We start from the raw sequence: 16,296 nt of genomic DNA, 5'->3' as shown, positions 1-16,296 counted from the left end.
CCACTTTAGAGGGGCTGCTGTTTAGTATATTTTCTGGATTGGGCTATGGTTTGAAGTTGGCTTATTTCCACTAACCAAAGTTAAGGTTAACCACAGTTTCTCCGGGTTCAGATAATTTGGCAAGCTGTGCCTAATCTAGAAGAGACACAAAGACCTCTGAACTCCTCCTTGCAGCTGCACTAGAGAAGGAGGGGGAGCATGTGAGCCCAGGGTGTGAGGCTAGGCTTGTTCTCATAATGCTAAAATAAGGTTTAATGTTATACCTGAACATCTTCACTTTACACTGTTGCTTATCTTTTTAAAAAAGATAAGAAAGGTGATAAAAGGAGAGTTTAAAATTTAAATATTAATGGGTACTTTTTACATAAACATGTACAACAGTGCAATATTTCTACAGATTTTATTTTTCCATTTAAAAGAAATCTTCATGCAGTAATACTACAAGCTTTCCAAACAGCGGAAAACATATTTGCACTACCCCCTAGGCATTTCAAGTCTGAGCTAAAGAGATTAATGAAGAATAGAATCAAAATATTTTATCATGCAAAAAAGCAGGCATATTGCTGTAACTATATAGTATGTTAACTTCATCAAACATTTGTGCATGTCATGCATGTCTTATATACTTTTTGTTAGCCAGTTATTTTTTCTCCCTTTCGTCATTCTCTGTTTGCCTATCTTAAAAATAAATTATCTTTTACGCCCACAAATAGTATTATCTTTTTACTAGGCTTGTAATTTTTTTAGACAGTTAACATTTCCATATTTCAAATTCTTTGCATTTGTTACAAAGCACTAAGCAATATGTAATATATGCCTGCAGAGGGGAGAAGAAAGAAGAGCCATTTATGGAGAAAGTGGAAACAATCCACAACCTTACCAACAAAACAAAAGCCAGCAATAGTCAGCAAATAGATGGCAGCACCTAATCCAATTGTTGGGTATTGCCCTGCAAGATGATGCATTGTTGACTAGTAGAGGCAAAATCTGAGTCAGTGACTGCTGTTTGTGGCCAAATCCAAGGTGGATAGCCATGTGAGAACATCAGCTGGAGCATATAAAATCGCCAAGGATTGAAGAGTAGAATCTTGTCTGCGGACCTGAGCAAGAGGTGGTTGCTAAGTGCTTCAATGTGAAGTGTGGAAGGGACTTTCCATGAAGTGAATACTTAGGCCATAGCTAGACCTAAAGTTTATCTCTGGATCGTCCAGGGGTCAAACCTGTTCATCTAGGTGACACACAGGGGATCCAGTGCTCAGGCAGGGGCGAACCCTGGATGATCCCCAGGATAAACCTTAGGTCTAGCTGTGGCCTTAGTCTGAGGTCTTAGCTAGACCTACCTGTTAGCATGCAACGGAGGAGGGAAGATCTCGCGATGTGTTTATCGCGCGATCCCTCCTCTGTTTACATGCGATGCACAATGACCTCAGAAGGAGAGGCGTTGCGCCCACCATTTTTTTTATTAAAGGGCCAGCAGTGCACGAACGCTTGTGTGCAAAAAGTAACTAATTTTTTTTAATTTAAATTATTTTCCATGCCCCCCCTCCTATCCTTGATGGGCACAGCTCCCAGCTCCTCTCAATGAATCGCGAGGAGCTGGGTCAACCTATGGCGCCCAGCCACACGTTCCGTGGTCTCGGGCCCATCCCAAGACCACAGAAAAGAGGTCTAGCTATGCAGCTAGCTACCTCCCTAAAGGGGAGGGTGAGATCCCAGGGCAAGGGAAGGATCATCCTTCCCTGATCCTGGGATCCCTTGTGCGTCATGTGGACACACAGGGACGATCCCGGGGATCACCTCGGGATAAAGCCCCATCTAGCTATGGCCTGAGACAAAACAGTCAGAGACAACAATGATGGCCAGGTACTAAGGCAGTATGAGTATGAAGGATACTAATCTGAAAAGGAATTCGTTTGTACCCAGGTATCCATGCACTGGGCAATTAGGATTGCACTTTTTATCAATCGTGCCATACCTTGTACATCAAACTAGTATAAGTATTCCTGCTTTGATCTTGAGTTTATACTTTTAAAATTGGCTCAGGGTTTTTCAGATCTCTTGGAAGAGCTCTCCATAAATGTGCCATTTTAACCAATAATTAACCTGTTACCTCATAGGAAGACATAGCTTTTTAAATGAATATGAAGGGTGATTTTTTCCACATGTGGTAAATACTTTCAAAGGGGAATAATTTTTTTTTAAAAAAAAGAAAAGAAAAAAAGATTGCAAAAAGCATAGAGGAAATGGCAGGGTATATTTTACTCCCAGACCCTTTAATTTATCTTCCAATTACATTAAGAAATATATTGCTAAAGAGGATAAGAAATTAATTCTCAGTAGAATTGTCACAGCACGAATCATTTGGGTCCAATACTGGAAGTCTCAGAAGTGCCCATCTAAGGCAGAATGGCTAACCAAATTATGATGTACTGCTGTGCTGGCTAAATTACCATCTTAATCAAGGGTTAGAGGAGGAGGCAGAAAACAGACAGTTTGATTGTGTATTTTTTACTTATGAGAAGAAAAAATGGTGTTGGGGACAGGATAATTTATTATATTAGAATGATTCCTAAATGCATCTATTTTCCAGGGTTTTTAGGAATAAATTGTGATATCCATCTTTAAGTTATAAGATGCTGCACATGTCCTTCTACCTTTGTACAAACAGAATGGGTTACCATTAAACAACATTCAATCTTTCATCTTCCTGAAGTTCTCTCAGTAGAAATTATCATTCCAGAAAGGTTCTAGTCCAGCTTTTAACCTTGGCATCGTCTCTTTCCATTTAAACATATATTCTAAAGTCGCATGGTCCTGCTTTTTTGATGGTTTGAATAGGCTTTGTATGGATAGTGTCATTATACAGTTTAGTCGCTAGGAAGTACTGGACTCAGTTGCATCAGGGCGAAAACAGGAGTTCCCTGTTCTGTTCTTCTTGGAGAGAGAAAATAACGCTTCCTGACTGGTGTGTCCTCTTAAGCCTTCCGTGTCAGGCTGTCACATAAGTGGGAACAGAGTTCAGGCCTGTTGACCATGGATTCCCATTATGTGGGTGAAGCTGCACGATCTTTGGGCCTGCATGTACCCCTTCTTTTCATACCAGAGAAGATCCAACTCTTCTGCTTTTAGGCTAACCACTCTTCCCTATGATTTCCAAATAGGGTACCTCTGGTTTGTCTAAACTATAGTTTGAGAAACAAGCTAGGATCTGAAACTATGGTTTGATTGTGGTTTGTTGTTGCTTTGAGTCCTCTCTGTTGTGGCTGCCAATGAAGTGTAGAATGGGAAAGGAGCAGATCCCCATTCACATGTACTTTAAAAATAGCACATTATACACATGCATGAGTGCTCTTCTTATCTAGTAAGAATCACATATTTTGTGCTTGACTATTGCAAAGTACAAAAAGTATGGGAAGATTCCAATCTACCACAGAGAATACCAAATCAAACTTCTTTCAGTCCCACCATAATCTACTTTGTCTTTTTATATTCCATTTTATATTCCACATGGATAGAGACACGCAAATTCGTGAAGCGTTCCATATTTTTTTATTTTGTTCTGACTTTATACTGTTAGTTTTACCCTACCCAGTGCCTGTTTACCCTACCCTGTGCCTGTTTGCATTCTCTTCCCCTCCTTATTGTTTTGTTGTGATTTTATTAGAATGTAAGCCTATGCGGCAGGGTCTCGCTATTTACTGTTTTACTCTGTACAGCACCATGTACATTGATGGTGCTATATAAATAAATATTAATAATAATAATAATAATAATGAATCATCCCAGCCCTTGGACTGGGATTCTTTGACCTTTCTTCATGTATTAGTATGTAAAATTATTGCTTACGTTTTCCCAATAAAGACTACTCCCAGCATTCTAGCTGTTTTCATTATTCATGCTCTATTAATGATACACTTTGAGTTTCATTCAGAGGTGTACTAGGAAACTGCTGTTCCCAGTGACTTAAGCAGTTTCAGTTCAGATGCTAATGAACTTCTATTATTTGGCCTGACCTTGATAAGCAACAAAACAAAGAGTTCACTAGCTGTATCAATTGTTTGAATGTTCCAAATTTGTATTGTGAACCACTTTGGACATTTATATTGATAGGTGGTATTTAAAAATGCACACACACACACACACACACACACACACATACACACACACACACCATCACGCAAAGCGTGCATATTTGGAGAATAAGGATCACAATCATGCTAGAGTTTTTTTAAAAAATCAAAGTATTTTTTGTTTCTTTTTTGGAAACACTCAAAACATCAGATGCGTACATATACAGGAGTTTGCTTTGTCTAAAACATTGATAGGTTATAGTTTGCCTTGTCTAGAACTGAGTTTTCTGGAAGGATTTGAAGAGCAGAGTACAGAAAGAAATTCACCAAGCAGTTAATAGAGTCATTTCTTGCCATGTCACCAAGGGAGGAGATCCACATATACATTGAGGCAAAGGAATGGCAGTGGCAAAAGTGGCTAACTGGGTGCCTTGCACACTAACTAGCTTCTAGCTTCACCCAAAAATGCAGGGTTTCTCTCCAAGTGCTTTTTTTCTTCTTCAGTTTTTACTTAGATTGTGAATCTGTAAGTTGGAATCTGTGTGTATATTACCTACATACACCTGAATAGACAAATAGCGATGACAACTGTACAGCAAGCCCAGAAGAAGTAAAAAGGTTGATGATAAAAGGGTTTTGAAAGGAACAGAATATGACTCCAGAAAAGCTGAAGGGGACCTTGACCTGCCTGACTGCCACAGCTATTACACATTCTGACCTGGTTCATACAACGTGACAGGCCGTTTACCTGCAAGAGGCTATCACATTGTGCTGGATGCCCACAGGTGCCACTTTTGCATAGCATCCATGGGCACCCAGCTTGCCCATGCGAAACCAGGAGGCAGGGTTTTTTGAGGGTTAGACCACACTCAAACAACTCTTGATGCCTAGGTTCGCACCACAAGGCAAGCTATGGCAAATTAGGTGTCTGCGGGCACCATGCAAAAATGGCATTCCCAGGCGCCTGGCACAGTGTGATAGCTCCTGCAGGTAAATTAACTTGGGCTGTTGCGTTGCACAAACCAGATCACTGAATTTAGGTAGCAAAATGATTTGTATAACCAAGGCTTAGGTAATGAAGGCTTAGGACTATTGAATTAGCTAATCATTTTCTTAGGAAAATGTTTTTTGTAGAATGGATTGGGGGGTATAGTTTTATACGCTACAATAGTTAACTTTTTTTTCTCCTTGGAAAAAATAAATCTTTCTTCTATTAGCAATCACTTTAGCCCATCTCCTGAAGCCTCAGATTGGATATGTTTCACTTTACTGTATGTGGCTAGTTTATATATTGTTCCTCTGAAGGTGAAATCCTGTTGTTTTCTTCTTGCCTTTGATTTAACATTAATCAGTCTCTGATCTACATGTGAAACAAACACTTCACTTATGAATTCAGATATATGGACAAGACAAGGTACCTGACAGAATAGTCACAGGAGCAAGAATATATTGCAACTTTGCCCTAGAAAACAGTTATCAGCTTAGAAGAAGAAGAAGAAGAAGAAGAAGAAGAAGAAGAAGCCGCCACTTACAATATTCTGCATTTGGATACAAATTGTCATGCAGGATTATATTCTACAGGGCATACTGCTCTACATTTTTATGACACAGACAGATAAACCTACAATACACATTGCTCATTACATTATACAGAATGTGTAACATAGCCTTTCCTCGATCTCTGATGGAGCAATCAAATTCCAGTGGAGACAATGAAACAGACTTGCAAATACCTGCTTCTGGTCCACAGGTAGCTATCTGGAGAAGTGGCAGATCTCAAGCTACTGCAAGTCCTGGGCCAGAAACAGAGTTTCTGCAATGGCTGTATATGCTACTTGCATAGCCTGTGAACCTTGAGGTCTAAAGAGGAACAAACACTACTAGAACTCTCACATACATAATGCTCTTCCCACCCCAGGGCTTCTTACATTCAGCAATCAGGCCTTGTGAGACTTGTGGCCTGTGTGTTGCTATTCAAGGGTCAGGAAACAAGTACATACAGGAAGCCTGGTCTTTTGAGGGAGGAGCTGTCGTTCAGTGGCAGAGCACATGTTTTGCATGCAGAAGGTTCCAGGTTCAATCCCAGCAACTCCTGAATGAAATCATAGAGAGCTACTGCCTGTCAATGTTGACAATATTGGGCTAGCCAGACCAATGGTCTGTCTCGGTATAAGGGTACTTCTTATGTTCCTGTGGTTACTAAGAACGAAGAGCCCAAACCAGAAATAGCATCACAAATAAGTGCAATGAAAATGATGATAAGCAAGATGACTGGTCTGAAATCAGTAATCCTCATTTTAATTGTATTGCATTTCAAAGCCAACAGTATATGAAATATTAAAACATGGGGAAAGAAGTGTATGACATCACAGGCATGTATGTACTTTCCCTTCAGTACACACTGGCTTTTCATAAAGTAGTACAGATTAAAAATGAAAAGAGCCTTCATGCATAAATGCTTTTCTAAAATGGTAGAAAACTTTGTACAGCCATCAGTCATTTCTAGAGAAACTGACATCTGGAATTCTATTTGACGCCTTCATTTTACAGCTACCGTTGTGTCCTCATTAATGCAAAAGCAAATAATGAGCATTAACCTGCATATACACAGCCCCAAAGGATTGTTTTACCTGATTTGCTGAGAGGAACTCTTGGTTATTGTCATTCATTCCCATATACATGTTTTCTCCGTCAAACTGAAAATACAGAAGAAACAATAGTTACCAAGATGCAGAATATGCCACCACTCTCAAGGAAATGCTTGCCTCCATTGAAAACATAACCACACTTCTAATTGTAAAGCACCATGTTATTTGAATTTTATTGCTGAAGGCCCTGTATCTAACAGTTTGCAGAAAACCAGTACCAAATAAAACCAAAATAGCAGCACTGATCCTGCAGAAGATCCATATGAACTGTGTGAAATTAGACATAAGAGTGACACTATAAATGAGCATCATACACAAAATAAAGGTGGTAGTAGGGCATCTTTAGCATGTGTGTGTTTGTGTGCATAAATTCACAAAAAACAAGGAGTTAAATGGACTTCTGGGTGCTAGCCCCCCCTCAGCCATGAAAGCCCACTGGGTGACTTTAGGCCAGTCACAGAATCAAGAATTCAAGATTCACAATTCACAGAATCACAATTCAAGAAGGACGCAGACAAGCTGGAGCGTGTTCAGAAGAGGGCAACGAGGATGATCAGAGGTCTAGAAACAAAGCCCTATGAAGAGAGACTGAAAGAACTGGGCATGTTTAGCCTGGAGAAGAGAAGATGGAGGGGAGACATGATAGCACTCTTCAAATACTTAAAAGGTTGTCACACACAGGAGGGCCAGGATCTCTTCTCGATCCTCCCAGAGTGCAGGACACGGAATAATGGACTCAAGTTAAAGGAAGCCAGATTCCGGCTGGACATCAGGAAAAACTTCCTGACTGTTAGAGCAGTGCGACGGTGGAATCAGCTACCTAGGGAGGTTGTGGGCTCTCCCACACTAGAGGCATTCAAGAGGCAGCTGGACAACCATCTGTCAGGGATGCTTTAGGGTGGATTCCTGCATTGAGCAGGGGGTTGGACTCGATGGCCTTGTAGGCCCCTTCCAACTCTGCTATTCTATGATTCTATGAATCCCAGCCCAACCGACCCCAAATGAAGAGAAGGAGCATTATGCACGCTGCCTGGGTTCCTTAAGAAGGAAAATAAGGCAGGATTTAAATGGAATGAATGAATGACTAAATAAATAAATAAGAGTCCCTGCCTAAGACACAATGTCTCATGTGCACATGGAGTTGTCATTGCCACCGATATGAAGGAAAGATCCATTACAGTATAAGAGGGCTCTTTCCCCTTCTGGTCGCCAACAGTGGTAAAGCCCTATTACGGAGACCCCTGTATGTATACACTTGATACAGCAACAGCATTATTAAATGAGCCCTGATTGTATTATTTCTTGTAAAACAAAATGTAGATTAAAATTCCAAAGCTGTATTAATTATTACAGGGATATACATTTAAAGGGCATTTTAGACAAATATTAACCTACACACCACTTTATTTCCCCCAGTCAACTTTACTTTATATCTTTTGTCTCCCATCTTTATTCTGTATCTTATCAGCATGAACCTGTCATAACTGTTCTTGATTGACTTAGTTCACATGTCACAATAAGCCACCATGGGTTAATTCATCTGCAGGGCTCCCATGATTGTTCTAAGGTTGTCTAAAGGTGCTTGCAAATTCAGAATGGGTTAATTCACCAGCCCAGCAGGTGAATTAACCCACAGTGGCTTATTATGATGTGCAAACTGTTGAAACCTTACTCCTTTATATTGCTATGGAGCAACATACATAACAAAAAATAAATAAATGCATGAAAGGGGAAATAAATAAATGCAAGAGTGCTTTGAACCACACAAGGATCAAGAACCAGAAGTAATCACCAAAGTTCTTTTACTTCCTTTTTCTGATGCATGCTCTCATTGTGAAAGCCCCAATCTCATCTTCACAATGGTGTAATCTAATGAAGCTTCTACAATAAGCTCAACAGGACCCTTCTTTCAACCAGTTTCAAGCTCTGGATGCCATGACAAAGCTAGAAGCAACCAATTTATTTATTTTTAATGACATTTGAGGTTTTAAATGAAGAGATACAAAATGCGCCAAGTTATCCTTTTTACTGGATGTTCCCATAACTTCAATGCATAGATTGGGAGGTATTTGGAGGAAGAAAGCACTAGGTGGAGGTGACAATGCCCATCCCTTTTCATCTCCACTACCCATCTTTTCCCCACCCCACCCCAAGCAGCTTCCTCCACAGCTGGGGTCAGAGTTTGGAAAGAAACCTGGCAAAAGAGGAGAAGTTACAGGAGGGAATAAGCATCCCGCTTTCTCCCAAGTCTTCCCCCTTAAAAATGCCCACCACCATCTTGTTATTTGACAAATGCAGCATTGAGAACCCGTTTTCCAGCTTCATGAGTAGGTGCAGCATAGCTCTTTAGCTAGTAAGAAATGAAATGAAAAGAACTAAAGCAAGAATTCTTAATGACTCTGGAGAAAACAGAACAATGGCTCTGATAAATACATACATCAATAAGTTGTTAATTTAAATGTCATAAAGTAGTAATTATAAATGAATATTACTATTTCCTTCTTCCAAATACAAAATGCAAGGCTCAAAGGGCTGCTTAAGTTTCTTCTAAGGCACAACTACCATTTTATGCAGCAAATGAATTTTGTGCAAAAATTACCACCAGTGCTACAGGGGGGAAATGTTAACATCTCAAACCTCTTAAAATTGCTGCCCGAAATCTGTATGGTAGCTTATCGGTAGGTTGATATTGCATCAGTTCTACACCAGTGTGAAACCAAGCAACACGAGCTTACGAACCCCTAGATGTTGGTGGAGTCCAACTCCCATCATCCTATCAGCATGTCTTATAGTCAGGGATTATGGGAGTAGTAGTCAGGCACCTGGGGATACATGGTCAGGAACAATGTCAGAGGAGGATCGTCCTACCCAACGTGTTCCTGATGTTGAACCTCTCTTCATTTTGCTGCCTGCTGCACCAAAGCAGAGGGAGCAAAGGTGCAGAAAAAGCCTAGCAGGTGTATTTACAAACTGCAGCCACACGAGCTCATCTTTCTCCCAACATCCCTCCCATCTAACAGCTCCCCTCTTAACCTCCCCCGACACTACATTCTAAAGTTTTATGCCCCTAGCTGATATTCAAGTCTATAAGCTACCAAAGTGCAGGACAGGGTCAAGAACGAAGTCCAAAAAGCCCTGCAGAACCCATGAACATAATGCATCCCCAAACAAGGAAGGGCAAGTTGACAACCAATAAATCTGACACATCATCCCACAGTATTGTGGTCCTACCATGTTGGTCACCCAGCAAAAAATAGCAACAGCAGCTGAATCAAGTCATGAGCCCAAATCCTGAAATGCCATGTTAATTGTCTTGCATCCTCCCTGATTGACAATAGGCTCAGCCAGTAATTCATAATGAAAGAGGGTTGTAATGAATGTTTACTATGGAGGGAAGCGGCTTCTATATGGTTATAGTGTCATGAAAGACGATGCAACACTTGCATTAATGAGTGTACAATAATAATAATAACAATTAACATGAAAACCTTTCTTCACCAGGATTCAGCTATTTCCCCCTCCCCTCCCTTTAAGATGGTTTAGCAAGGTTACCCCCTCCACCGCCAGCTTCTTTTCAATACATGGCCCCTGGATATAAGAGTGTCCTCTACTCCCAGGCATTTGATAGTGTATGATGGGGTATGATGGGCACATTTATGTCAGTTGTTTATATCGATGCAGTATCTTATTGCAACTGTTTTAGATGTTTAAATTGTTTTAAATTTTGAATGTTAGAGATCATATACTAGGTTTTAATCATGTTGTATTTTTGTGAACCACCCAGAGAGCTTTGGCTACTAGGTGGTATAAAAATGAAACAAAACGAAATAAATAAATAATTGTGCTGGGGAAGGTCCAGCATGAGAACCCTGCTAAGGGGGAAAAGATCCCTCTTTAATTCTTTCAAGGGGCCCTCCAGACCAGAGTATGCATTTGCTAATACAACAGATTTTCTACGAATCTGTATGTTCTGCATTTTAATTGGGCACCTCATTCATTGACCACAGTTAAGAACCCCAACATCTCATCCCCGCTGTTTGCTATTATGAGAGATCAAATATTTCTGATTACCCAATGTGTGCATTATAAAATAATAAAGTATCAAATACTAAAAGTTAAATATTAAAAATCATTGGCCGTCAAATATGTACAGTCAAAACCCATATCAAATATTGAATATTCAGCTGATTTGCAACATAAATTCAGGAGAGGAGAGTTTTGAAGAGAATTAAAGGGGGCAAATTTATTTGAAATACTTATTTTAGAAAGCACTAATGTCAGTAGGATTAGTCCAGTAAAAAACGTGCAGAAAACCTTTCCTAGTCCTAAAATGTCACACATGACTTAACCATTAAAATGATGCACAATAGTGCAAGTCAGTGGAAATAATGTTGTTAGGGTCTTAAAAAGAAGAAGGGCCATCTACAGAATCATTCACATTAGCAAAAGATCATCTGAAATATGGCACAAATTTATAAGACAGCATTTAAATACAATATCTAAAGTCAACGACACAAATAAAAAATGCTGAAGATCGCAAAGACAAATACTGCGGCAAGCCTGTGTTGCATTGCTAAAAAGTGATTGTTAGGTAAACATGCGATGGATTTTAACCAATCATAGTTCTATGACTGGCAAATGTCATAAATAGTACATAGGTGTCAGGATCAGGCTTGTTCTCCTTAGCGTGTGGGAAGAAGAGGAAGAGGAGGGAGGAGGAACAACCAGAAATTTACCAGCCAACACAGGAAGCAGGGGAGGAGATTTTCCAAGACTCTTCAGGAGTCAGATGAATCTTCTCAGCAGCTGATCTGCGAGAATACAGATGGCCCAGAGACCATCCCCCACCCCACCCCTGGTACAGCTTGAGGACAACGACAAAGTGCTTGGATAGGTTCATGCAACCACCTCTGTATTGGATCCTTGCCCCTCTTGGCTAATAAAAGCTAGCAGGGATGGAACAGCTGGCTGGGCCAGGGAGGTGATTAATGCCTCTCTGCAAGAGAGAGTGGTCCCGGGCCACCTGAAAGAGGCGATAGTAAGACCACGCCTGAAGAAAACTTCCCTGAACCCAGAAAACCTTAACAATTATAGGCTGGTAGCAAATGTTCCATTCCTGGGTAAGGTCCTTGAGTGGGTTTGTTGAAGGCCAGCTCCAGACACTCTTGGATGAGACCGATTATCTGGATCCATTTCAGTCAGGTTTCAGGCCTGGTTTTGGGATGGAAACAGCCTTGCTCACCCTGTATGATGACCTATGTCAGAAGAAAGACAGGGGGAGTGTGACTCTGTTGATTCTCCTTGATCTCTCAGCAGCTTTCGATACCATCGACCATAGTATCCTTCTGGGACGACTGTCTGAGTTGGGAGTGGGAGGTACTGCATTGCAGTCATTCCGCTCCTATTTGGAGGGTCAGCTCTAGAAGGTGGTGCTTGGGGAACACTGCTCAGCCACATGGATTCTCCAGTATGGGGTTCCGCAGGGGTCAGTTTTGTCCCCCATGCTATTCAACATCTACATGAAACGGTTGGGTGTGGTCATCCAGAGTTTTGGAGTGCATTGTCATCAGTACACTGATGACACGCAGCTCTACTTCTCCTTTTCAACTTCATCAGGTGAGGCTGTGGATGTGCAGAACCAGTGCCTGGCTGTGACAATGGACGGGATTAGAGCTAATAAACTGAAACTCAATCCAGACAAGACTGGGTTGCTGCTAGTGGGTGGTTCTGCTGACTGGATGAAGGGTGTTCAACCTATTCTGGATGGGGTTACACTCCCCCTGAAGGAGCAGGTTCATAGCTTGGGGGTTCTCCTAGAACTATCACTGTCACTTGAGGCGCAGGTGGCCTCAGTGGCACAGAGTGCCTTCTACCAACTTTGGTTGGTGGCCCAGCTACACCCCTATCTGGACAGGGATAACCTGGCTTCAGTTGTCTATGCTCTCGTAATGTCCAAGTTAGATTACTGCAATGCACTCTACATGGGGCTGCCTTTGAAGACGGTTCAAAAGCTGCAGCTTGTGCAAAATGCAGCAGCCAGATTGGTAACTGGGACCAGAAAGTTCAAACATATAAGACTGATTCTGGTCCGCTTGCATTGGCTGCTTGTACGTTTCTTGCCCAATTCAAGGTGCTAGTTTTAACCTATAAAGCCTTACATCAATTGGGACCACAATGACGGAGCGCCTGACGGAACGCCTTTCCTGACATGAACCTACCCATACACTATGCTCAACATCTAAGGTTCTAAGGGAAGCTCGGAGGTGGCAACAAAGGAGGGAGCCTTCTTTGTGGTGGCCCCCCAATTTGGAATGATCTCTACAATAAGGCCTGCCTGAGGCCAACACTGTCATCTTTTCGGTGCCAGGTCAAGACTTTTCTTTGCTCCCAGGCATTTAACAGCATATGTTGTTAACTATCTTTGACCTGGATGAGATTTCAAAAATTGTTTTATATGTTAGCTAATTTTATATTTTTATGGTTTTAAATTTTGTATATTGATTTTTAATGTCCAGGTGTTTTTTTAATCTTTGTAAACTGCCCAGAGAGCTTTGGCTATGGGGCGTTATATAAATGTAATAAATGAATAAAATAAATAGCCTCTGTCTGAAGGGGACATCAGAGTTGACAGATCTGAGTCCGCCACAGGGCCAAGAGGCTGAAGTTGAGAGAGGTGGGAGGTGGTCTCTTGGGGTAGTGGCTCCCTAACAAAAAGTGTCTGTTGGAATGTTCGGAGTTGAAAGCAAGTGTTTAGCTTTGTTAGTCAAATTAAGCTTAAAGCACAGCTCCTAGCGTTCAGGTGGGATGTTTGCTTGTTGAATAAAGCTTTGTGGATTACACAGCAAATGTCTTTACTGTCTCGTACTGGCAGGGGGGCTTAGAATCACAACAATAGGCCAGATTCATATGCTCCAACTCTCCACATTTATCAAGGACAGTCCCCAGTACAAGCTTCCCCAAACTGGTACCCACCAGATGTGTTTGACTATAACTCCCATAATCCTGGCTAGCAGTTGTGGTCAACACATCTTGAGGACACCAGGTTGGGGAAATATAAGAAGAAATGGGACCTGTATCAAAAGGTCGCAGTGTGATGTGCCAGCCAGGCCTTTCTTCAGGATATTCCATCCCTACCCCTCCCCAGCATTCACTGTGACCATTGAGTCCACAACAAAGCTATCTGGGGGGGGGGGCATTTCCCCTCCCTACAGATTTTATCTGCTTCTGCAAACCTTGGAATTCCCCTAAACATACTGATACTCCCTCTTTTTTCTTTGCAATAGCCCCATTGAATATATGGAAGAGAGACAGATTAACAACAGAATAATTTCAAAATATATTTAGAGCTAAATGTTTCAGCTTCTGCCCTCATCAGCAGCTGTGATGTTAAATGGATACCAAGAATGGCAGATTGGAATGCTGGGAAATAAAAAAATTCCTAAGGAGTTTTGGCACTTTTTTTTCTATTACTGTATTTCTTCAATTCTAAGACACACTTTTTTCCCATATAAACATCTCTAAAAACGGGGTGCGTCTTAGAATCGCGGGTGCGATTATTATTCTTAAAATCAAAGCTTTTTTTTTCTGTTGGTGGTACTGAAATTAGTGTGCGTGTTACAACTGATGGCGTCTTACAATCGAAGAAATACGGTAATTTCTTGCCAGAACTGAGTTCTAGCACCTTTTCCTGGTTTTAAGTTAGATATGTTTTATTGTTATACTGCCTAGTTTATAACCTTGCTTTAAGGACTGGATTTAGTATTTAATCCTCACAGACCAAGACCCTGGTCTCCTAAAGAGGGTCTGCAGCAGAGGGGCAGGGCAGGGCAGCAGCAGCAGCAACCCTCCAGGCAGTTAGAACCTTCCATCAGAAACTGGCTGTTTTCTTTCATGTGATTCTGGGCATTTTTCTGAGCCTAAACTGATGACGAGAAATATGGGGAGGAAATTGCAAATTATTTTTCACCTCCTCTGCCTAAAAAATAATGTGAATTAACTGAAACAGAGGAATCAAATTGAACCCCAACAGCACCTATGTCTTCCTATGCTGAAGAGAGGAATGTTAAGTACAAACTGGCCCAGCTGTGGCACATATGAAGAAATAAAAGATTTCCACCAAAAGTATGACTGGTTGTGTGCAAAAAAATGAGAAACATGGTTGCATTCAGTGTCAAAATGTTGGAACAATTGGAGTTGAGAAGAAATGGGGATGAAAACATCTGTGGGCAAGTTATGAAAGTTCATGCCGTAAAACTACTGTTAAGTTAACAGAAGAAGCTCAGAAGGAAATTATGGACAAAGTATTTTGAAATCCATCTCTCGTGAAATACTATCACAGTTAAGGTATTTCACACACTATATAAAGTGGCCAAAAAAACCAGTCTTTTAATAATTTTGAAGATGAAATTAACTTGCAAGAACTGAAAGTACCATGAGTCGTATACTTCAATCCATTAAATGCCTACCTGCAACAACAGTGTCAATCACATAGCTAGTGAAATGGGAAATAACTTGATCAAAAGAACTGTCAAATCTAATAGCAGGATCTCCTTAATTATTGATTGACTTCCACCAGTAAAAAAAATCTACACTGATTTTGTATGTACGAGTTCTTGTCCCAGACTGTGCAATGACTAAGCCTGTAAATTTGTTTCTTGGCTTGCTAGAACTAGATGATGTCACAGCAAGAAGAATGTCCAGCTCATTACTCCAACAACTCCATCTTTAGGAATGACAGAAGAGTATATGAATGAACATTTGATTTCTGTTGCTTGCAGTGGTGCAGGTGTGATGTTAGGAAATTGTCCTGGAGTTAAGAAATTGTTGATAGATTTCCCTCTGTTATTGTATGGCACTGTGTCAACCATAGACTGGAATTATCAGTGAGTGATGCTGTATATGCTATCTCTGGAATCAAGTGATTCAAATCCTTCATTCACGAACTGTATGTTTAGTACCATGCTTCACCCCAAAATAGCAGAGATTAGCAAAGATGCTGGAGCTAACATTATTAATAATTGGAAGAATATTAACCACGAGGGGGATAGCTTCCAGTTTCAGATCAGTGTCTGCTCTGTGGGAAGATTATGAAGCCTTGGTGCTTCATTTTGTTGAAGCTAAAAATGATTGCAACAGAGACAAAAAAGAGAGATCCATGTTCTCTTTCTTACAAAGAAAGATTACTTCAGTCAAATTTCTACTGGACTTAGGACAAATGTGTGAAGCCCTCCAAGAATTGTCAGAATTATGATCTTCCAATTTATCCAAAGTCTTTCAAAGAAAATCTGAAGTTATCTATTGCAAAGAGGCTGCTGGATGATGAAGAAGTGCATTTGCCCAAATGGCCTCAAACACTAGTTCCTAAACTGTGGTCAGAAGATGCAGATTACTATTTAAAATTTGGTGAGAAAAAAAGTTTTAAATTTGTCCAGAAGACTTCGACTGACAGACAATACATTTGTGTATTTCAAGAATATCTGGTTGAGAAAAAAAAATCCCAAAAGAATTATTGCCATTGAAAACATCAGTTGACACTACATATCTATATTTTCAACTGAATGTGAAAGGGGCTTTTCACA

At 40.7% G+C, this 16,296-nt stretch overlaps 1 protein-coding gene across 4 annotated transcripts in view; it reads right to left on the bottom strand.

The window, feature by feature from the left end:
* Positions 1–16,296, bottom strand: part of TOX2 (TOX high mobility group box family member 2) — a 256,597-nt gene that overhangs the window by 166,098 nt on the left and 74,203 nt on the right. For all 4 annotated transcript variants that reach the window (XM_063119869.1, XM_063119896.1, XM_063119878.1 and 1 more), the window contains exon 2: positions 6,701–6,766. In XM_063119869.1, coding sequence (XP_062975939.1) covers positions 6,701–6,766 — 66 coding nt within the window. The remainder of the gene's footprint in view (positions 1–6,700; positions 6,767–16,296) is intronic.

This window comes from Elgaria multicarinata, chromosome 1 (assembly GCF_023053635.1).
Source record: "Elgaria multicarinata webbii isolate HBS135686 ecotype San Diego chromosome 1, rElgMul1.1.pri, whole genome shotgun sequence".
Classification (NCBI taxonomy): domain Eukaryota; kingdom Metazoa; phylum Chordata; class Lepidosauria; order Squamata; family Anguidae; genus Elgaria; species Elgaria multicarinata.
This window is presented reverse-complemented; position numbering and strand designations above follow the sequence as displayed.